The 23,821-nt window shown below is 47.5% G+C and overlaps 1 protein-coding gene across 1 annotated transcript in view; it reads right to left on the bottom strand.

Annotated features, from left to right (window-relative positions):
- The window catches only part of KMT2A (lysine methyltransferase 2A), a 342,071-nt gene that overhangs the window by 52,622 nt on the left and 265,628 nt on the right, over nt 1–23,821 (bottom strand). The window contains exon 28 of the mRNA XM_082273407.1: nt 9,389–9,463. Within this exon, the coding sequence (XP_082129533.1) occupies nt 9,389–9,463 (75 nt within the window). The remainder of the gene's footprint in view (nt 1–9,388; nt 9,464–23,821) is intronic.

Below are 23,821 nucleotides of genomic sequence, written 5' to 3'. Positions count from 1 at the left end.
AATTTGTACCGGACAAAGTCTGATCGCACTGAGTTCCAGTACATTGATTGTCAGACTGGACTCTTCCAGAGACCAGACCCCCTGAGCACAATCTGTGCCGAGGACACCTCCCCACCCAGACAGGCTGGCATCCGAGATGACAACCGTCCAGTACAGAGGGAGAAAGGATTTTCCCTGTCGAAGTGCCGGAGAATTAAGCCACCGGATCAGGGACCCTCTCGTACCCCGGCTCAACAGGATCAGATTGTCTAGAGACTGTGGATTCTTGTCCCATTTCACTAGAATCTCTTTTTGCAGAGCTCTCATGTGGAACTGTGCAAACGGAACCGCCTCAAAAGGTAGACACCATCAGGCCCAGCACCCACATGCAAGCCCGGAGGGATGACTGTCTGCTGGACAACAGAAGCTGGTTAGCCTCATGGAGTTTTTCCAGAGGAAAAAACACTCTGGCTGAGGCTGAGTCCAGAGTCAGACCCAGATAGTCCAGTCTTGTGGACGGAACCAGAGCAGTCTTCTGGAGGTTCAGAATCCAACCAAACTCCCTCAGAGTTCACAGAGTAATCTCCAAGTTGTCCATCAGAGCAGTGGGAGACTCTGCTCATAGAAGAAGATCGTCCAGGTACAGCAGTACCGCGATCCCCGCTGACGCAACAATGCTAGTACCGGGGCCAACACTTTTGTGAAGACCAGAGGAGCAGAGGCGAGACCAAAGGGTAACGCCACAAATGGATAATGCTCCTCGCCCAGAGCAAAGTTGAGGAAGCGCTGGTGACAGGCGCATATTGGAATCAGACTCCATTCGGAACTTCTGTACCCCCACAAAGCAGTTTAACACCTTGAGGTTCAGATTTGGACGTACCTTGCCTTCCTTCCTGAGAACTGTAAACAGGTTTGAGTAAAACCTCAGAAAATGCTCCGAAGTCGAAACTGGGACAATCACCCCTTGAAGTAACAAGTCTTCCACTGCCCCAAAAGAGACCCCTTAAGCGATCTGGGGACAAGCGAAGGTAGGAAGGGAAGAACCTTCTCAGAGGATAAAACTGAGACTCGATCTTGTAGCCGGACCGAATTACTTTGTGGACCCACTTGTCCTTTACCAGGGTGATCCACAGATCTGGAAACTAGCGAAGATGTTCCTCCACCCCAGATACGGGTGAAAGCACCCCTTCATGCAGAGGAAGTCTTGTCCACAGGTCTGGAAGAGCCCACTTGTGACTTACTAGACCAGGTCCTCCTGGAACCTCTGGTGGAGGCTCTGAAGGGCTTAGATCCCTTGTCTTGAGACCCTGAGGGACAAAAAGGCCTCTTATGAGCCGAGAAGAATGGCCCCCGTCTACGACAGGGCTTCTTGCCCTTGGAAGCCTGCAGAAGAAGAGTACTCTTCCTCCCTGTGAGGCCCTTAATGTAGTCATCCAAGGAAGCTCCAAACGATCCCCCACACATGAGAGATCAGATAAGACCTTCTTAGAAGTCTGATCCGCAGACCAGCATTTCAGCCAGATAATAACCCGAAGGACCACTGCTGAGACAGAAAGTCTGGAAATCAAAGGAGCTACATCCAAAGAGGCATTACAGACAAACTGGCAAACATATGCCTGGTCACAGCCTCCGACCCATCAGCCGGATTTATAAAGGGGACTTCTCAACAGGAATTAAGGTGGCTTTCTTTAACCTGGAAACCGGCGAGTCCACTAGAGGTAGAACCGTCCATAAGGGAATCCCCATAAGGATTGCATCGTAAAACGCTTAAGGACCGCAAAAGTACGTTTTTGGCAACCCCACTGTTTAGTGACAATATTATCAAAGTAAGCGGGAAAGGGGAACACCCTCACCGCTTTGGAGGGTCTGTGGGTGCCAAAATGGACCGATACCTCCGACGCAGCATCAAATGCATCCTCCATTTTTAAAGTTTCACCCACTGACACAATCCGCGCATCCACCAGCGCGTTTTAATGCACGGCTAGAGGAGCAGAGGAATCATCCTCACTATTTTAGCATGCAGGGTGCGTGGACGCAGACCCAGAAGGGTAACTCACATCCACGGCGGCCGAATCAGATTAAGGATCTTATGAGACAGATGAATTGGGTGAAGGCAGAGGACACTTTTTGCTAGCCTGTTTTCCCAGGACCAAATCCACCTGGGACACAAAGGACTCCAGGACCGCCATCAGTGCAGTCAGGGATTGTTGGGACCAGGAGGGCCCGGCAGTCTCTGAGAGGGGATGAAGTGGGGAAATGTGCTCCAGGGACTCTATTAAAAAAGAGGGGGACCTACAAAAAAAATAAAGTGTATACCACTGCTAAGGACATCCCCACCACGTTGGCGACACCACAGGTTCCAGTACAGAGCAGAGAGGGGAACCCGGAGGCCCGACTGTCCCAGGGAGGGGCCCTATGTTCACCCCATAATCCTCCAGGGTTAGAGGGGGGAACAGCTATATACCATATCAGAAACCGAGTGGGCACCGCTCCTGACAGACCACTGCTCCATCAGAATAGTAGGGGGCTATCGGCCAGGAGGAACGCTGCGAGTCAGGCTGAGGTCAGGTTGTATGCGCCCTCACAAGATGTTTAACTCGCAGGCCAACCCCCGTCGAGTGGGGCTATGTCGCGGCCGTCCTAACGTGGAGCTACCGCATGCGCGCACTCGCTGACCAGACTGGGGGGACCCTCTGAATCTAGATTATCCAGTCCGTCGCCCAGTCCAGCAGTTGATAATAGATTCTAACAGGATAAAAATAACAAAGATAGGAAAAAAAATTGGATTTTTGACTGACCGTAAAATCCATTTCTCTGATGTTTATTGATGGACACAGCTTCTGTCGTTCTTGACCAATGGGTTATGCTGCCCCCTACAGAAGTAGGACACTAGGCAGAAAATACTTCTGGATACACCCATGGGCAGTCCCAGGGGGTATATTCCCTCTTCCTGCTATAGTCACTCAGTTTTGTTACAGTGTCAGGAGAATTATAACTCGATGGGTGCTGTGTCCGTCAATGAACATCAGAGAAATGGATTTTACGGTAAGTCAAAAATCACATGTTCCCTTTCATTCATTGACTGACACAGCTCCTGTCATGCTTGATCAGTGGGACGTCCCAAAGCAGTGTCAAACATGAGGAGTGGGAAACCGCAAAAAATTCACAAGGCTAAACAGTAGCCAACCAGGAGCTCAACCAAAACAACTGGAGCCCACCTGAAAAAACAATACACCCTCAAACAGGATCAGGTCCTCCTAACAGCAGCCTGCAAAACCTTGTGGCCAAAGGAAGTATGCGCAGATGCCAACACATCCACTTTATAAAAACTTTGTAAGTGTGCACCGACGGCCAGGTGGCTACTTTGAAATCCTGCGTCACTGACGCTTGATGACGGAAGGCCCAGGAGGCACTAAGTGCCCTAGTAGAGTGCGCCTTGACAGGGAAAGGAGGAACCTGACCCCTGATGGAAAAGGATTGAACCACCGTCTGTCTGATCCATTTGGAAATGGTCACAGAGGAAGGTGACAACTCTTTGCGAGGTCCACCTGTGAGCACAAATAGAGTCTGATTTCCTGAAAGACTCCGTAGGTGCCAGGTACACCCAAATTGCCGAGACCACATCTAAGGCATGCAAGGAAATTTTCTCCGGATGTTTAGGCCTGGGACACAGAGAAGGCAACACAATGTCTTCATTCAAATGAAAGTCAAAGACCACCTTAGGAAGGAAAGAGAGACAGGGGTGAAGCACCACCTTATCCTTGTGAATCACCAAATAAGGTGGACAGGATAAAGGTGGACAGGATAAAGCGGCCAGTTCCGACACCCTGCACTCAGAAGTGATAGCCACCGAAAAGGCCAACTTCTGGGACAGCGTAAGTAGGGGAATCTCCCAAATATTTTCAAAGGGAGGCTTCTGTAGAGCTGAAAGCACCAAATTAGAATCCCAAGGCGGCAACGGAGCCCAAACTGGAGGAACCAAATGTCGGACACCCTGAAGAAAGGTACACACTAGGGAGTGTGTGGCCAAAGGTCGTTGGAAGAAGACAGCCAAAGCCGACACCTGGCCCTTGATGGTATTCAAGGCCAACTTTTGTTCTAAAGGAAGGTTAAGATATGAGCCACCGAGAAGGAGTGAGGATGAACCCCAAGAAACTCACACCACAAAATGTACGTCTTCCACGTGCAATGATAGATCTCCCTAGGAGGTAGATTTCCCAGCTTTTAACAATGTAGGAATCACCGACTCAGACAAACCTCTATCCTTAACACCTGGCGTTCAACAGCAAAACCGTCAAAGCCAGCAACTATGAAGCAGGATGGAAGATCGGTCCTTGGGACAGCAGATCCTCCCTGAGAGGAAGCTTCCAAGGAATGTCAACAACCAGTCGCTTTAGATGGCATACCAGGCCCAGTGAGGCCAGTCCGGTGCCACTAGGATGACGGAATCCGTTCTGCCTTGATCCTGCGTAGGAGTCTGGGCAGAAGCTTCAGAGGGGGGGAAGGCTTAAATCAGACGATGCTGACCCCACAGGGCCACCAGCGCGTCTTTGGAATCTGCCAGAGGATCCCTTGACCGAGCCACAAACCTCTGCTCCTTCCTGTTGAGCCGGGACGCCAACAGATCCACCTCAGGGGTGCCCCACCACAGGCACAGCTGAAACACCTCCGGATGAGGGGACCACTCCCCTTGGTCCAACGCCTGCTGACTGAGGTAATCTGCCTGCCAGTTTTCCACACTGGGAATATGTACGGCGGAGAGGGCTGGAAAGAACCGTTCTGCCCACCTTAGAGCCACCAGGACACTTCTTGCGCCCCCTTGGTGATTGACCTAAGCCACGGCCGTGGCATTGTCCGATTGAATGCACAATGGGCATCCCTGACGACTATCTGTCCAATGATCCAGACACAGTCTGATTGCTCGGAGTTCCAGGACATTGATTGGTAGTCTGGACTCTTCCAGTGTCCAGATCCTCTGAGCAGAATGTTTCCTGAGGATGCCTCCCTAGCTGGACAGGCTGGCATCCATGGTGACTCCTGTCCAATACAAGGTAAGAAAGGATTTTCCCAGCCGAAGCGCCGGAGACCAAAGCCACCATATCAGGGACTCCTTTGTTCCCCGACTCAGCCGGATCTGATTGTCCAGAGACTGCGAAGTCTTGTTCCATTTGGTCAGAATCTCCCTTTGCAGGGACCTAGTATGGAACTGTGCAAACAGAACCGCCTCAAAGGTAGATACCATCAGGCCCAGCACCCGCATGCAAGTCCGGAGGGATGACCATTTGTTGGACAGCAGGAGGCAACGGCCGAGTCCAGAGTCAGGCCCAAACAGTCCAGCTTTGGGGACGGAACCAGGGCAGATTCTGAAAATTAAGAATCCAGTCCAACTTCCGCAGAGTTTGTTTAGTGATCTCCAAGTTCTCCACCAGAGCAGGGAGATTCCGCTCGCAGAAGGAGATCGTCCAAGTAGCCCAGTACCGTGATCCCCCCTTTGGCGTAGCAAGGCTAGCAACGGAGCCAACACTTTTGTGAAGACCCAAGGAGCGAAGGCGAGACCAAAGGTAAAGCCACAAACTGATAATGCTCCTCTCCCACAGCAAAGCAGAGGAAACACCGGTGACTGCCACATATTGGAATGTGAAGATAGGCATTCCTTGATCTCTATAGAGGCGAGGAAATCCCCCTGATGCAGGGATGCCACCACCATTCGAATAAACTCTATTCTGAACTTCTCTACCCGCACAAAGCAGTTTAGCGCCTTGAGGTCCAGGATTGGACACGCTTTGCCTTCCTTCCTGGGGACTGTGAACAGGTTTGAGTAGAAACCCTGAAAACGTTCCGAAGTCGGAACTGGGACAATCATCCCTTGAAGGGACAGGTCTTGTACCGCCCCATACAGACCCTGTAACCGGTTTGGGGACCGGTGGAGGTTGGAAGGAAAAAACCTTGCCCGGGGACAAGAGGGAAACTATCTTATAGCCAGACCGAATGACATTGTGGACCCACTTGTCTTGCACCAGAGAAGTCCACGAGTCCAGAAACCAGCAAAGACGCCCCCCACCCCCAATACGGGTGAGGGCGCACCATCGTGCAGAAGAAGCCTTGTCTGCTGGTCTGGAGAAACCCGCTCTCGGCTTGCCAGACCAGGTTTGTTTTGATCCGTCAGAGGAGGCCATGAAAGGCTTCGAGCCCTTGTCAGTCGACCCTGGGGGACAAAAAAACTTTTTAAGAGATGAGAAGGAAGGTCCACGTCTAAAACAAGCTTCCTTTCCCTTAGTAGCCTGCAGAAGAAAGGTACTCTTCCCCCCTGTGAGACCTTTAATGTTGTCATCCAGGTTAGCTCCAAACAGGCAATCTCCTTTTAAGGGAAGATCAGTCAATGCCTTTTTAAAAAATGGTCCGCAGACCAGCATTTAAGCCAAAAGACATGCCGAAGGACCACTGCCAAAACAGAGAGGCGAGCCATCAGGGGAGCCGCGTCCAAAGAGGCATCACAGATAGACTGCAGCCCTGAACCAGCTGGACAGCCAGCTCAGCAAAGGCAGGAGGGGAGCTGTTCTCCCTCCAGGTCCTGGTGTAGGAGCTTAGCCCACTCAGTCAGTTTGCAACACTAGGGCAATGCTAAATACAGGCATCATTGTCGAACCAGCCAAGGTATACATAATGCAGGCCACAGCCTCAGCCTTCCGGTCAGTCGGATCCTTAAAGGCCGGGGACTCTTACACTTGAATCATGGTTACCTTGTTTAATCTGGAAACCGAAGGGTTCCCCCACTGGTGGCAAACGCCACTTCTTAAGGAGGGACTCCTTATAGTTGTAACGCCTTATAAAGCACTTAGTAACCCCACGGGGAAGCTTTGGTCTTTCCCACTCTTTTGCGACAATTCTGTCAAAATAGGTGGGAAAAGAAAACACCTTTTCTGCTTTGGATGGCTTGTGAGTGCCAAAGGGTACCTGCGCCTCCGTCGCAGTTTCAGCTGCGTCCTCCCTCTTTAGGGTTTCATGCACAGATACAATCAGTGCATCTACCAGCGCCTTTTTGTGCGCGGTTGCAGACGAGGAGGCATCATCTCATCACCAGAGGATACCAGGCGCATGGTCGGCCTAATCAGATTCAGGATCTGACGAGACAGATGAGGCAGGGGAAGGCGGGGCGCTTTTTTGCTAGCCCGCCGCCCGCAAGCCGCCTCCACCCGAGACTCCAGGACCGTCCCCAGTGCATGGATGGATGGTTGGGACTCAGGGGGCCCCGCAGTCTCAGAGGGGATCAGGTGGGGAAACATGCTCCAAAGACTCCATGAATCACCTGGGGGACCCCACAAAAAAGTGCTCACCCTCTAGGTCATGGCGCAAAAGCTTAGCCCACTCAGTGAATGTTTGCAACACCAGGGCTATGGTCAGGTTTGGCCTTAGCGCCAGGCCAGCAAAAGTAAACATATTGCGGCCCACAGACTCCGCCTTCCAGTCAGCCAGATCTTTAGTGATCCACTGCTGGAACAGTCCATTTTTTGAGGAGAGTCTCCTTAAAGGGGTACCACACCGCAAAAGCATGTAGGAACCACAAGGGGATGTTTCGGACGCTCCCACTCTTTAGAGAAAAATTTGTCAAAACAGGAGGGATAAGGAAACCCATCTGCCATGCGAGATGACATGTGGGTGCCAAAGCGGACCGACATCGTCTCAGCTGCATCCTCCCTTCCTAAAGTTTCCCGCACAATTGCAATCAGTGCATCAACTAGCGCCTTCTCGTGCGCAGCTACAGGTGTGGGGAAATCCTCACTAACTGAGAATCAGGAAGCGTGGTCTCAGACCCCGCAGGGTGAGCCACGTCTGCGCAGATGAGTCAAATTCAGGATCTGATGAGACAGATGAAGCAGGGGATGCTTTTTGCAAGCCTGCTGCTCAAAGGCCACCTCCACCCAGGAAAGGAGGACTCCAGGACTGCCGTATGTGCACCCATGGAGGGCTGGGACCCCTAGGGACCTGCAGCCTCTGAGAGGGGATCAGGTGGGGAAACATGCCCCTGAGACTCCATAAGTAATGAAGGGGTCCCCCACAAAAAGTGTCCAGGAACGCTATGGGCCACCCCCACCGCATCGGTAGCACCAACGGGTCCCCAGAAAGCAGAGCACCCCACAAACCTGCACCCTAGAGAGGGAGGGACCCCATCAGAGTAGTACCAGTCTGTACCAGGAAGCACTGTTCCACTTGCGGCATCCAAGGGAAAGGAAAAAACACAGGAGTCAACACCAGGAGAAAGGATGGCATGGCCGTTGCTCCATTAGCACGCCAGACCAACGACAAATGGCCGCCGGAATACACAAACATGGCTGTCGGCCAAAGAAAGACATAGGCTAGGACAAAATGGCCACCACACGTGGCTCCACGAAGGGATCCCTGTCATTTAACCAGCAAGGAGAGGGGGGACTGGGCACCGGACCCCAGTAACAGACAGTGCCCCCCCCCAGCCGAGAACCCCAGCCACCAGCAGCGCCGCCCCCCCCCCCCGCCCCACACATGTACAGTGCAGCACGCCAGCCCCAGTCACGATCTCAACCCACCATGCTACCCCAGATGGGGGGGTCCTGAGGGGAAGGCACAGGTCCAGCCATCCCAGGGAGGGGCCTGCATCAATCCTAATACCCTCCAGGGGGAGAGGGGGGATAGCTACTGACCATACCAGGAACCAGGCAGGCACGGCTCCGGACAGAACCTCCCAACCATTGAAATAGGGGGCTGTCGGCCAGGAGGAACACTGCGACTCAGCCCGAGACAACGATCGTATGTGACCTCGAGAGGAGTTAAACTCACAGGCCAGCCCCTGTCCAGTGGGGCTATGTCGCAGCTGAGCTAGCATTTGCTGAGGTCTGCGCATGCTCGCTGGCCAGCCTGGGGTTACCACTGGATCTAGATTATCCAGCCCATCGCCCAATCCGGCAGTTGACTGTATCTTGCGGGAAAAAAAAACAAAAAGGAGAAGAAAAAAAAGCCATTTAAAAGATAAAAATTGCCAGGACCAAAGATCCCAGCAGGGAACTAGGTCCTTACTCCTGACTAGACAGAAAAAACTAAAGACATATAGCAGAGAGGGGGAGTAAATCACCTGGGACTGCCCATAGGCTTAGCCAAGTATTTATTCTGCCTAGTGTCCTACTCCTGTAGGGGGCACTATAACCCTATGGTTCTAAATAATGGAGAGCTGTGTCCGTCAATGAACGAAAAAGGAAAAAAAGTTCATAGGGCTACTTTAAACATGCATATACAGTTACTTTTTTATATCTGGAACATATTTCTTTTTGTAACTACTTGCTCAAGAAATTTTAAAAAACAAAATGAGATTTGAAAAAAATAAATAAAAAAAAAACAGACTAGTGCATGGTTGTACAATTCATTTAGTTCCAGTTCTCACCCTGTCTTCTCGGTCTCAGTCACTTGTGAAGATCCTGTCTTTACATTACAGCCATCAGTCTTAGATATGCTCTTTCTAAAATGACAATAAAACGACAAACATTTTCTTTACTTTCTTAGTGAAGAAAGAAGCAGCATTTACAACAAAATCTTTTCCTTATTTAGGTTTTAAAATTACTAAAAAAAATTAGAGAATCCTCCTTGAATTCAACTGATCAGGACCATGATCTATAAGGATGCCCAAACCTTTGTATTTCACCAGTTTTACTTCCTCCTATTTGGTGAACGAACGTTTTAAAGTGAACCTACAACCAGACTATACGCACTAAAGTATTTACAAACTAAAATATTCCAAACAAGCTGTAAAAGCATTTAAAACAAGCCCTAACCTCTGCAGGTATAGGCATCAAGGAGAAATTAATCATCAAAGTTCACTAAAGAGGCAAAGACATTATTAGGTTGAAAAAAAAAAGTTAAAAGCCCTTCTAGTTCAACTAAGAGAAAATAATTCAATCAATAAAAAACCTCCATATACAGAACCCCTATATGTATAGTTGAACCAGACAAAAATCCCTATTAAGTATAGTCAAATTGGTTCTAGTGGTAAAAAAAAAACAACAAAAAACTCTTCCCTGATCCCCCAAGGCAATCGATTTTTCACTTGATCGACAAACTCTGGTGTTATTGTATAAAAATGTTAATTTCCACTCATTTTCTGTTTATTTTGGAATGCAACAGGCAAGAACTAGTTCCTGAGGAAGTATATTTCACATTTTCACTGCTTATACTGTGAAGAAGCCTTGCAGAGGCGATGGCTACAAAAAATGGCACCACCTTGTGCGAGAGCACAGAGACAAATGTCTAATGAATTCAAGCAGCAGGTTGAAGCGCAAAGAGAACCAAGTTCAGATCCCACAATCATATAAGAACCAACAGTGGGCGCTACATAAGGAAGTTCTTGCACAACGTTCTCAATCACTGAATACAAGGATAATGGTCTTGGAAATCAGATAGCAAGAGCAGAAACCTGACCCTTAATAGTGTTGAGAAGCAAACACTGGCCAAGACTCTACCATTGAAAAGAGGGGATTCTCAATGAAAAATTTCCCACCCCCAAAACTTACACAAGGTGAAGTGTACCTTTCATTGTGATGATAAACCTTGCAAGGGGCAAACTTCCTAGCTTTAAACATTGTGGGAACGAACATGCCTATTCCTCAGAACCTGAATGTCAATGGCCATGCCATAAAAGCCAGCAATTGTGAAGGAATATTGTAAATCAGTCCTTGAATAGGCTCAGAAGAACCAGATTATCTGAAAAGCCCAACTGTCTGCCAAGAGTCTTAGCTAGTCTAAATCGATAAGGATCACCAGAATGCCCTCCATTTCGATCCTGCAATGCAGACAAGGAAGATATTTCGGGAAAGAAAAGGCATAATTCAGGGAGTTTTAATCCTGGAGCCACCACAGTATTGATTGCACCTGCAGGATGCTCCATGTCCTCGAAAAAAAAAAATGGTCCAGTTTGTTAATAAACCTGGAGGTTCACAGCTGTAATCGAGCTGTAGGAACCACTCCCTGGGTTCGGACAAGAGGTACCCACGAGGAAGTCTTTCTTCCAGGTATCCATGCCTGGTGTGTAAATTACAGACATACCTGGAAACCAAAGTTCTGCCCAGGACAGGATCTGCTCTACCTCTTTTATAAAAACAACACTTCTGGTTCCTCTCTGAGGTGTGATGTACAACGACACAGCCATGGCACTGTTCGCCTGAATCTGGATTCAACGATCCTCCAGCAGGATGGTCTAACACTACAGAGATAGCTACAAGCCCAAAGCTTGAGAATGCTGAGCAGGAGAGGAAATTCCTCCGAATTCCAAGTAGCCTACTCTGACAAGGTACCCAGGAAGCCTGGCATCTATCGTGGGGATCTTCATGGGAATGGGAATGAAGAACTTCCCAAATTTCAGAGCCAGATTCTGGAGCCAAAAACAAAATGATCCTTTGTGCTGAACAAATGTTTTTATATCAGGGAGTGGACTGATTTGTCCCACAAGAATATATTGCATTTAAGGGTCTGGAGTGAAACTGGGCAAACAGTATTGCATCGGAGAAGGCTACCATCAGACCTAGGACTCATAAAAAGTAGAGTCGGATGACGTCTGTACTTAAAGTGGTAGTAAAATCCCCATTGTTTACTTTTACCTACAGGTACAGTTGTGATCGAAAGTTTGGACACCCCAGGTAAAAATTTGTATTAATATGCATAAAGAAGCCAAGGGAAGATGGAAAAATCTCCAAAAGGCATCAAATTACAGATTAGACATTCTTATAATAGGTCAACAAAAGTTAGATTTTATTTCCATCATTTACACTTTCAAAATAACAGCAAACAAAAAAAATGGTGTCTGCAAAAGTTTGGGCACCCTGTAGAGTTAATATCTTGTACTGCCCCCTTTGGCAAGTATCACAGCTTGTAAACGCTTTTTGTAGCCAGCCAAGAGTCTTTCAATTCTTGTTTGAGGTATCTTTGCCCATTCTTCCTTACAAAAGTCTTCCAGTTCTTTGAGATATCTGGGCTGTCTGTCAAGCACTGCTCTTTTAAGGTCTATCCATAGATTTTCAATTATGTTGAGGTCAGGAGATTGTGAAGGCCATGGCAAAACCTTCAGTTTACGCCTCTTGATGTAATCCCCCCTGGATTTCGAGGTGTGTTTAGGATCATTATCCATTTGTAGAAGCCATCCTCTTTAACTTCAGCTTTTTCACAGATGGCAATCAAGTTACCATCAAATTTTATTGAATCCATTTTTCCTTCTACTCGTGAGATGTTCCCTGTGCCACTGGCTGCAATACAACCCCAAAGCAAGATTGATCCACCCCCATGCTTAACAGTTGGACAGAGGTTCTTTTCATTAAATTCTGTGCCCCTTCTTCTCCAAACGTACCTTTGCTCATTCCGGCCAAAAAATTCAATTTTAACCTCATTGGTCCACAGAACTTGTTTCCAAAATGCATCAGGCTTTTTTATATGTTCATTTGCAAAGTTCAAACGCTGGTTTTTGTGGTGAGGACGTAGAATAGGTTTTTTTCTGATGACTCTTCCATGAAGACCATATTTGTACAAGTATCTCTTCATAGTGGAAAAGTGTACCACAACTCCAGTGTCTGCCAGATCTTTCTGGAGGGATCGTGCAGTCAAACGTGGGTTTTGAATTGTTTTTCTCACAATCCTGCGAGCTGTTCTGTCTGATATTTTTCTTGATCTTCCAGATCTTGCTTTAATTTCCACTGTTCCTGATGACTGCCATTTCTTAATTACATTCTGAACAGAGGATATTGACATCTGAAAACGCTTTTCTATCTTCTTATAGCCTTCTCCAGCTTTGTGAGCGTCAACTATTTTCAGTTTCAGTTTTCTAGACAACTGCTTAGAAGATCCCATGGTACTGATTGTTGGGGCAAGGTCAGATGAGTCTGGGCATTTAAAACCTTTGAGATTGACATCACCTGGTCTTCCCAGACGATGATTGAGAACAATCCATGACACTGGCAGGTCTCAGCCTTGCCAAAGGGGGCAGTGCATGCTATAAATTCTGCAGGGTGCCCAAACTTTTGCAGACGCCATTTTTTTGTTTTCTGTTATTTTGAAAGTGTAAATGATGGAAATAAAATCTAACTTTTGTTGACATATTGTAAGAATGTCTAATCTGTAATTTGATGCCCTTTGCAGATTTTTCCATCCTTCCTTGGCTTTTTTATGCACATTAATACAAATTTTTACATGGGATGCCCAAACTTTCGATCACCACTGTAAGCCTAAAAATGGGATTTTTGACTTCCCATAAAATCCATTTCTCTGATGTTCATTGACAAGACACAGCTTCAGATCTTCATCACCATTGGGTTATACTGCCCCCTACATGAGTAGGATACTAGGCAGAAAAAAAGTCTGGCTACGTCCATGGGCAATCCCAGGGGGTATACTCCCTTTCTCTGCTACAGGCACTCAGTTTAGTTATAAGCCGTGTCAGAAGAATTACAACTCCACAGAGGGGTGGGTGCTGTGTTCGTCAATGAACATCAGAGAAATGGATTTTACAGTAAGTCAAAAATCCAATTTTCTTTTTTGTTCATTGACGGACACGGCTTTAGATCTTCATAACCATTGGAACGTCTCATAGCACTGTTAAACATGACGGGTGGGAACAGCAAAAAAATTCCCAAGGCTAAACAGTAGCCAACCAGGCAACAGGAGCTCAACCAAAACAACTGGAGCCCACCTGAAAAAAATACACCCTCGAAGTTCTCTCAACAGCAGCCAGCAAAACCTTGCGGCCAAAAGAAGCATCCGCAGATGCAAACACATCCACTTCATAAAACTTAGTGAAAGTGTGCACAGACAACCAGGTGGCCGCCTTGCAAACCTGCGTCACTGACGCCTGAAGAGGGAAGGCCCAGGAGGCACCAAGCACCCGAGTAGAGTGTGCCCTAACAGGGAAAAGATGAACCTGACTCACTGAATCACTGTCTGTCTGATCGATCTGGAGATGGTCACAGAGGAAGCAGACATCCCTTTACGAGGCCGTGAGCACAAAGAGAGTTTGACTTCCTGAAAGACTTCGTAGCTGCTAGGTACACCCTAATTGCCCAGACCACATCCAAGGCATTCAAGGCAATTTCCTTCAAATGTTTTGGCAACACAATGTCTTCATTCAAATGAAAATCAGAGACAACCTTTGGAAGGAACGAAGGACAGGGGCGAAAAACCACCTTATCTCTGTGAATCACCAGGTAAGGTGAACAATAGGATAATGCCACCAGTTCCGACACCCTGAACGCTGAGGTGATAAGCCACCAAAAAGGCCACCCTCTGGGACAGCATAAGAAGGGAAATCTCCCGAAGATTCTCAAAGGGAGGTTTCTGGAGGACCGAAAGCACCAAATTGAGGTCCCAAGGCAGCAACTGGAGGAACCAAATGTCAGACACCCTGACGAAAGGTACGCACCAGGGAGTGTGTGGTCAAAGGTCATTGAAAGAAGACCGCCAAAGTCAACACCTTGCCCTCGAGAGGTAGACCCATTCAGGCCCAGCACCCGCATGCAAGTCCGGAGGGATGACCATCAGCAGGAGACGAATTATAGCCTGCCATTTCTGGAGTTTGTCCAGAGGAAGGAGCACTCTGGTTAAGGCCGAGTCCAGAGTCAGGCCCAGATAGTCCCCCTTTGTGGACAGAACCAGGGCAGACTTCTGAAAATTGAGAATCCAGCCAAACGTCCGCAGAGTTCTTATTGTGATCTCCAGGTTATCCACCAGAGCAGAAGGAGACTTTGCTCGCAGAAGGAGATCATCCGAATAGAAGATCCCCCGTGGGCGTAGGCAAGCTAGCACTGGGGCTAGCATTTTTGTGAAGACCCGAGGAGCAGAGGCGAGACCAAAGGGTAACGCCACAAACTGATAATGCTCATCTCCCACTGCAAATCGGAGGAAGCACTGGTGACTGGCACATATTGGAATGTGAAGGTAAGGAACCTTGATGTTGATAGAGGCAAGGAAATCCCCCCTGATGCAGGGAACCGTGCGAATGGACTCCATTCTGAACTTCTGCACCTGCACAAAGCAATTCAGCGCCTTGAGGTCTAAGATTAGACGCACTTTGCCTTCCTTCCTGAGAACTGTAAGCAGGTTTGACTTAAAACCCTGGAAACATTCCGAAGTCAGAACCGGAACAATCACCACTTGATGTAACAGGTCTTGTACCGCCCCAAACAGACCCTGTAAGCGTTCCGGGGACAGGTGCAAGTTGGAAGGAAAGAACCTTGCTGGGGGACAAGAGTGAAACTCGATCTTGTAGCTGGACCGAATGACTTTGTGGACCCACTTGTCTTGCACCAGGGCAGTCCACGGGTCCAGAAACCAGCGAAGACGTCCCCCCACCCCCGATACTGGTGAGGGTGCACCTTTGTGCTGAAGGAGCCTTGTCCGTGGGTCTGGAGAAGCCTGCTCTTGGCTTGCTAGACAAGGCTCGTTTGGATCCTCCAGAGGAGGCCCTGAAAGGCTTCAAGCCCTTATCAGTCGACCCTGAGGCACGAAAAAACTTCTTATCAGCCGAAAAGGAAGGCCCACGTCTAAGACGAGGTTTCTTTTCCTTAGTAGCCTGCGGAAGAAAGGTACTCTTTCCCCTGGGAGACCTTTTATGAGGTCATCTAGGGTAGCCCCAAACAGGTGATCTCCTTGAAAGGAAAAATCAGTCAAGGCCTTTTTAGAAGTCTAGTCCACAGACCAGCATTTGAGCCAAAAGACACGGCGAAGGGCCACTGCCAAAACAGGGAGCAGAGACACTACGGGAGCCGCGTCCAAAGAGGCATTACAGATAAACTGCAGCCCCTGGCTATTCTCCCTCCAGGTCAAGGCGTAAAAGTTTAGCCCACTCTGTCAGAGTTTGCGACATCAGGGCAATGGTGAATACCGGCCTCAGTGCCGAAACAGCCAGAGTGTACATATTGCGGGCCATAGCCTCCGCCTTCCTGTCAGCCGGATCCTCCTCAACCGGAATCATGTTTGCCTTGTTTAATCTGGAATTGAGAGGGTCCACCACCGGTGGAACTATCCACTTCTGAAGAAGGGACTCCTCATAGGGGTAACGCCTAGTAAAGGGCTTAAGTACCCCACGGGGACGCTTTGGTCATCCCCACTCTTTACTGACAATTCTGTCAAAATAGGCGGGGAAAGTAAACACCTTTACCGCTCTGGATGGCTTGTGAATGCCAAAGGGAACCCATGCCTCCGTTGCAGCTGCATCCTCCATCCTCAAGGTCATGCACGGTTGCAGACGTAGAGGAGTCATCCTCACTATCAGAGGATTCCGCACGCGTATGTTACAGACCCACGTCCGCCGAATCAGATTCAGGATCTGATGAGACAGGTGAGGCAAGTGAAATCTTTTTGCTAGCCCGTCGCCCGACCGAAGATCACCTCCACCTGGGACACAGAGGATGGCCGTCAGTGCATCAATAGATGGTTGGGACCCGGAGGGCTCCGAAGTTTCAGAGAGGGGATCAGGTGGGGAGGTTGGCACTCGGAGGGCTTCGCAGTCTCAGAGAGGGGATCAGGTGGGGAGATGTGCTCCAAAAACTCCATAAGTCACCAGGGGGACCTCACAAAAAGTAAAAAACACTGCAATGGACAACCCCCATCGCGCTGCCAGCACCACTTGGTCGCCAGGCACAAGCACCAAGCGATTCTCAGCAGAGAGGGAAAGAACCCCACCCAGCAGAAACAGGCACCTGCAGCCACCAGTATAATCTGCACTCCAAGCGCTGCGATCAAGAAGAGAAAGGATCCAGGAGTCAGCACCAGGGGATGTGGAGAGGGTCCTAATGCCGAAAATAGCCTACAAAAATATGTCGGCCCCGCACGGCACCACGAGGCTTACCGGGACCCAGAAGGGAACCCAGGCCTCAAGGACAAACCCGCAGGGCAGGGGGCCCTGGCAGGAGCCCCCACCAAGTACAACCCCCCCCCCCCGCCAACATCGCGCCCTGCCCCCACCCTAGGAGGTGGACCAGACCACCCAAAGAGCCCCAACATATGTGGAGGGGGAGGGGTGGGTAGGATGGGGGAAAGATGACAAGGGGGTGTGCCTGTCGGGAAGTAGGGGAACCCGGGGGTCCGACAGTTCCAAGGAGGGGCCCACGTCCACCCCAAAACCCTGCAGGGGGAGATGGGGGACAGCTAATCACCACACCAGGAACCAGGTGGGTACCGCTCCAGACAGAACCCTTCTCAAACGAAATGGGGGGCTGTTGGCCAGGAGGAATGCTGTGACTCAGTCATATGTGACCTCGCAAGGCGTTTAACTCGCAGGCCAGCCACCATCCAGTGGGCTATGTTGCAGCCGACCTAGCACGGAGCTGAGGTCTGCATGCACTCGCTGGCCAGACTGAGGTGACCACTGGATCTAGATTATCCAGCCCATCGCCCAGGAGATTTCAGGAGATAAAAATTTCTGTCAGGACTATTTTGCCTAAAAAAGGAGACATATAAGGCCCATACATACTATTTTATACATATTGTTCTATTGGGCAGCCGAGCAGCCATTTTGTCATGAGGTGAATGAAAGTTCATTGTCTTTGAGTTTCTTTACAGACAATTTTCAAGTCTCAGCAAAGACTGTTTTTTGTTTTTCAAGCCATAAATGAAGAGGCCCCTTGACATCACACCAAGATAAGATCATGTAAAATACAATACACAACTCAAATCTCATATGGATTCTAAAGTAAAAGTAGTAGTAGCGCAGACAAAAAATGTTCAGTCCAGCATTCATAGAGTAGACACTCCAAGAGTAAGTTCATGTAATATAAGGACACTGAGAAAAGCCAATCCACCAGACAGGAAACACCGCCGTGTAGCCAGGATCACCAGAAAGATATTTGCACCCACCGTTGTGATAATCAGTGAAAATGGCAACTCACCAGATAAAATTGCCCACCCACTCTCATAGGTAAGGCTCACATGCTGAGAAATGCTGACATCCAGACTGGCTCAAATCCTGATCCACTGTTTTCCCGTGGCAGCTAATGATCCAATTAGCCACAAATTGGATCATTATCATGGATAATAATTGGATCATTGTATTCATGGACAGAGAAGCACGTCTTCTCTGTCCACCATTCTACTGTACGCTATTATAATGTAATGTTTTACTGTTGCTGTGTTTTTTCTTTGTTAACCATAGTTTTCTTTGCAGATACCACCATTCTACTGTTATATTGCACTGTATACTATTATATTGTAATGTTTTATTGTTAACCATTGTTTGCTTTGCAGGTACACCCATCAGCTACAGCACAGATCTCTTTATTCTGACAGCAACAGCGTTTGCGCTCAGCATATACGTAAATCAATGATTGCAGCGCTGTAGGAGGTGATTTCACAGCCGCAGTTAAAAAAAAGTTTAAAAAAAAAAGAGCATATATGGTGAAGCATAGGGGATGGGGTGGACACAGAGGGCGGATCTTCCCTTTGCTTTTTTAACACTTTTTTTGCCAGAGATTTTTTCATCCACATCGACTGATATGAATTGAGGAATGTTAGGTTCCTTTTTTTTCGTTCAGCCCACAGGCTTCATGAAAAAAAAAAAAAAAAATTAAACCTTACAATTTATGCCAAACAAGGACCAGCAACGTACTGGTACGTCCCTTCACTTTGAGTGGTCATGCCTAAATTTGCAGGCATCATCCTGGCATCATCTTGGTATCATTTTTTAAAGCCAGTGGTTGGCTTTCATTTAAAAGCAATCCTAGTGGATAATTGTTTTTACAAGATGGCTGCCAGCAGGAAGGCAAGGTAAGACCTTAAAAGGCGTGCTCAATTTTAAAGCATGTCATGTTTGGTATCTATGTACTCGGCATAAGATCATCTTTTATATCTTACCAAACAATTGGGCAATTTACAGTGTATTTGCGCATTAAATTAAAAAAAGTGTTTTTTTTCCCCAAAAAAATTGCGTTTGGAAAATCTCTGCGCAAATACCATGTGACAAACAAAATTGCAACACCCACCGTTTTGTTCTGTAGGGCCTCTTCTTTAAAAAAACATAAAATGTTTGGGGGTTCAAAGTAATTTTCTAGTAAAAAAAAAAATAATGTTTTTCATGTAAACAAAAAGTGTCAGGAAAGGCTTGGTCTCCAAGTGGTTAGAAGAGTGGGTGATGTGTGGTATAAGCTTCTAATATTGGGCATAAAATGCCAGGACAGTTCAAACACCCCCAAATAACCGCTTTTTGTAAAGTAGACACCCTAAGCTATTTGCTGAGAGGCATGTTGAGTCCATGGAATATTTTATATTTTGCCACAGGTTTCGGGAAAATTAAAATTTATTTATTTTTTTTACACAAAGTTGTTACTCAATTATATATTGCTCACATATGCCATGGGTGGGTATATGTGGAATGACAACCCAAAATACATTCTGCTGCTCCTTCTGAGTACAGGGATACCACGTTTAGAGTTTTTGGGAGCCTTTCTGTGTACATTGCTTATTTTACTTCCTAACGACCTAGGAGTTTCAGGGGCCCTGAAATGTCAAGATAGCACAACCCCCCCCCCCCCCCCCCGCCTCTCCAAATGACCCCATTTTGGAAAATAGACACTCCAAGCTATTTGCTGAGAGGCATGTTGAATTTATGGAATATATTCTATTTTGCCACAAGTTTCAGGAATATAACATTTTTTTTTTTTTTTTTTACACAAAGTTGTCATTTAAATGATATATTTCTCAAACAAAATGACACCCCAAAATACATTCTTCTGCTTCTTCTGAGTACGGGGATACCACATGTGAGACTTTTTGGCAGTCTAGCCAGGTATAGAAGCCTGAAAACCGCCTTCAAGCTTTCTAAGGACATAAATCCTCACTAACTATCACAGTTTTGGAGGCCATGAAATGACAAGATAGCACCCCTTTTCAGAAAGTAGACACCCCAAGATATTTTCTAAGAGGCATATTGAGTATTATGTAGCTCTCATTTGTTTTGGAAAATGAAGAAAGAAAAAGGACATTTTTTTTTTTTCTTTTTTCAAAACTTTATGACAAAAAGCAAGATCTGCAAAATACTCCACCTGCCACTCAGCAAATAGCTAAGGGTGCCTACTTTCTGAAAATGGATAAAAAAGTCTTACATGGGGTATCCCCATACTCCGGAGAAGCAGCAGAATGTATTTTGGGGTGTAATTCCACAAATACCCATGGCATTCGTGAGCAATATATCATTTCAATGACAACTTTGTGGGGTTTTTTTTTGTCATTTTTCAACCACCTGTGACAAAAAATTAAATATGCAATGGGCTCAACATGCCCCAGGAAATTCCCTGGGGTGTTTACTTTCCAAAAAGGGGTAGTTTGGGGGATTTTGTACTGCCCTGCTATTTTATCACTTCAGGAAATGAGATAGACAGTCAAAGTAAAAGCTGCGTAAATTCCAGTATATACACCATAGTTTGTAGAGGCTATAATCTTCAACAAACCAATAAATATACGCTTATTGAGATATTTTTTTTTTATCAAAGACATGTAGCTAAATACATTTAAGCCTACATGTATGACAAAAGTTGAGTTTATAGGATGTTTTTTATAAAAAAATTACTGCAGAGGTGATCAAATACCACCAAAAGAAAGCTCTATCTGTGGGAAAAAAAGGACATAAAATTTTGTTTGGGTACAGCATTGCATGACAGCGCAATTACCAGTTAAAGTCACGCAGTGCCAAATTGCAAAAAATGGCCTGGTCATTAAAGGGGTAAAACCTTTCTGGTCCAGAAGTGGCTAAAATTCATTAAAATATACTTTTTCCCAAAAAACTGTGTTTGAACAACTGCTGCGCAAATATCGTGTGACATAAAAATATGCAACGCTCACCATCGTATTTTCTAGGACCTCTGATTAAAAAAGTAGGGGCTCCGAGTAGTTTTCCAGCAAAAGAGGATGTTTTACACATGAGAGGAATGTCCGAATTGGCCCAGACTGGAAGTTGGAAATCACCATTGTGTTTGCTTGTGGCTCTGAAAAACCCAAAATACAGATGATACTGACCCCAAGGGGCCACCAGGGCGTCTGCGGTGTCGGCCAGAGGATCCCGAGACCTTGACATGAACCTCTGCACATTCTTGTGGAGACGGGAAGCCAGCAGGTCTATATCGGGGGTCCCCCACGAAGACACAGTTGATGAAATACCTCCGGGTGAAGAGACTATTCTCCCGGATCCAACATCTGCAGACTGAGATAGTCGGCTTGCCAATTCTCTACCCCCCGGAATGTGCACAGCAGATAGAACCAGAACATATCGTTCTGTCCACCTCAAGATGCTGGCCACTTCCCGGGCCGCCAGGGCACTCTTTGTGCCCCTTGATGATTGACACATGCCACAGCCATAGCATTGGCCGATTGTATCCGCCCAGGGCGTCCCTGCAATATTGAGTATATCAATATCCAATCTATTGAGACAAAGTCTGATCGCCTGAATTTCCAGGATGTTGATTGGTAACCTGGACTCCTCCCAAGTCCAGACACCTTGGGTCAAACACACTCCCAAGACACCTCCCCATCAAGACAGACTGGCATCCATGGTGATTACAGTCCAATACAGGGGAAGAAAGGATTTTCCCAGACGTAGGGCCGGGGAGTGGAGCCACCATAGGAGAGACTCCATCGAACCCCGACTCAACAGGTTCAGACTGTCCAACGACAGTGGATCTTTGTTCCATTTGATCAGAATCTCCCTTTGCAAAGATCTGGTGTGGAACTGCGCAAACTGAACAGCCTCGAAGGTGGAAACTATCAGACCCAGCACTTGCATGTGTGAAGATCGATGGTTGGACAACAGGAGCCAAACCGCATCATGTAGCTTCAGAAATTTTGTCTGAGGAAGAAACACCCAGGCTGATATTGAGTCCAGCATCAGACCCAAGTAATCCAGCTTTGTGGACGGAGACAGTGCCGATTTCTGAAAATTCAGTGTCCACCCAAACTCCTGCACCGTAACGTTCAAGTCTAGAGCCGTGAAAGACTCTGCAAACAGAAGCAGATCGTCCAGGAAAACCCAGTCCTGCAATCCCCTTCTGCCGTAACAAGGCCAACACAAGGACAACCCAAGTAGTTATCAGCGCTCAGTTCAGAAGCCTGCATCTCTGATGGTATGGGGTTGCATGAGTGCGTGTGGCATGGGCAGTTTACACATCTGGAAAGGCACCATCAATGCTGAAAGGTATATCCAAGTTCTAGAACATATGCTCCCATCCAGATGTCATCTCTTTCAGGGAAGACCTTGAATTCTCCAACATGACAAGGATAGACCACATACTGCATCAATTACAACATCACGGCTGCGTAGAAGAAGGATCCAGGTACTGAAATGGCCAGCCTTCAGACCAGTTCTTTCACCCATAGAAGACATTTGGCACATCATAAAGAGGAAGATGCGACAAAGAAGACCTAAGGCGGTTGAGCAACTAGAAGCCTGTATTAGACAAGAATGGGACAACATTCCTATTCCTAAACTTGAGCAACTCGTCTCCTCAGTCCCCAGACGTTTGCAGACTGTTTTAAAAGGAAGAGGGGATGCCACACAGTGGTAAGCATGGCCTTGTCCCAACTTTTTTGAGATGTGTTGATGCCATGAAATTTAAAATCAACTTCTTTTTCCCCTAAAATGACACATTTTCTCAATTTAAACATTTGATATGTCATCTATGTTGCATTCTGAATAATTTATTGAAATTTGAAACTTCCACATCATTGCATTCTGTTTTTATTCACAATTTGTACAGTGTCCCAACTTTTTTGGAATCGGGTTTGTAAATAGCCAAAGCAGACACTTGACCCTTGATAGTGCCCACTGCTCAATCCCTTTTTGTAAAAAGGCCAAAACCCTAGCTATAGAAAACAAGCGAGGGTGCAGCTTCAGCCACTCACACCATTAAATGTACGATTTCCACATACGATGATAAATCTTCCTAGAAGTTGCCTTCCTAGCCTTCAACAGGGTAGGAATCACAGATTCAGAGAGACCCCTATCTCTCAACACCTGCCCTTCAACAGCCATGCCGTTAAAGCCAGCAACCATAAAGCAGGATGGAAGATCGGTCCCTGGGACAGCAGATCCTCCCTCAGAGGAAGTCTGCATGGAGGATCAGCGACCAAATTTACTAGGTCTGCGTAGCAAGACCGACGAGGCTAGCCTAGGGCTACCAGAACGACCGGAATTCCTTCCACCGCCACCCTGCGGAGAAGCTTTGGCAAGAGTTTTATAGGAGGGAAGGCATAGATCATCTGATACTGGCTCCAAGGAGCCACCAAGGCGTCTGTGGCATTGGCCAGAGGATCCCGAGACCTGGCCACAAACCTCTGGACTTTTTTGTTAAGACAAGACGCAAACAGGTCTACCTCCGGAGTTCCCCACTGGACACATAGGAGATGAAACCCCTCCGGATGAAGGGACCATTCCCCTTGGTCCAGCACCTGACGACTAATCCGCTTGCCAATTCACCACACCCAGAATGTGGACTGCGGAAAGAGCGGGAACATGGTCTTCCACCCATACCAGAATCTCAGCCACCTCCTTGACTGCCGGAACAGTCTTGGTGCCCCTTTGATGATTGATGTAAGCCACAGCCGTGGCATTGTCCAAATGGATCCGAACCGGAGAACCGCGTAGCCGATTCGTCCAGTGGATCAGGCAAAGCTTGATTGCTCTGAGCTCCAGAATATTGATCCGTAAGGAAGACTCCTCTGTTGACCAGGTCCGCTGGGCACAGAGCTTCCCCAGCACTCCACCCCAGCCTGACAGGCAGGCATCTGTGGTGCTGGCATCCGTGGTGACCACCGTCCAAAACAGTGGTAGGAAGGACTTGCCCTGACACAATGCTGGCGACAG

Source organism: Pelophylax lessonae (genome assembly GCF_965119305.1).
Source record: "Pelophylax lessonae genome assembly, chromosome: 12".
NCBI lineage: Eukaryota > Metazoa > Chordata > Amphibia > Anura > Ranidae > Pelophylax > Pelophylax lessonae.
Note: the sequence above shows the minus strand (reverse complement) of the source record. Positions and strands in the feature narration are given on the sequence as shown.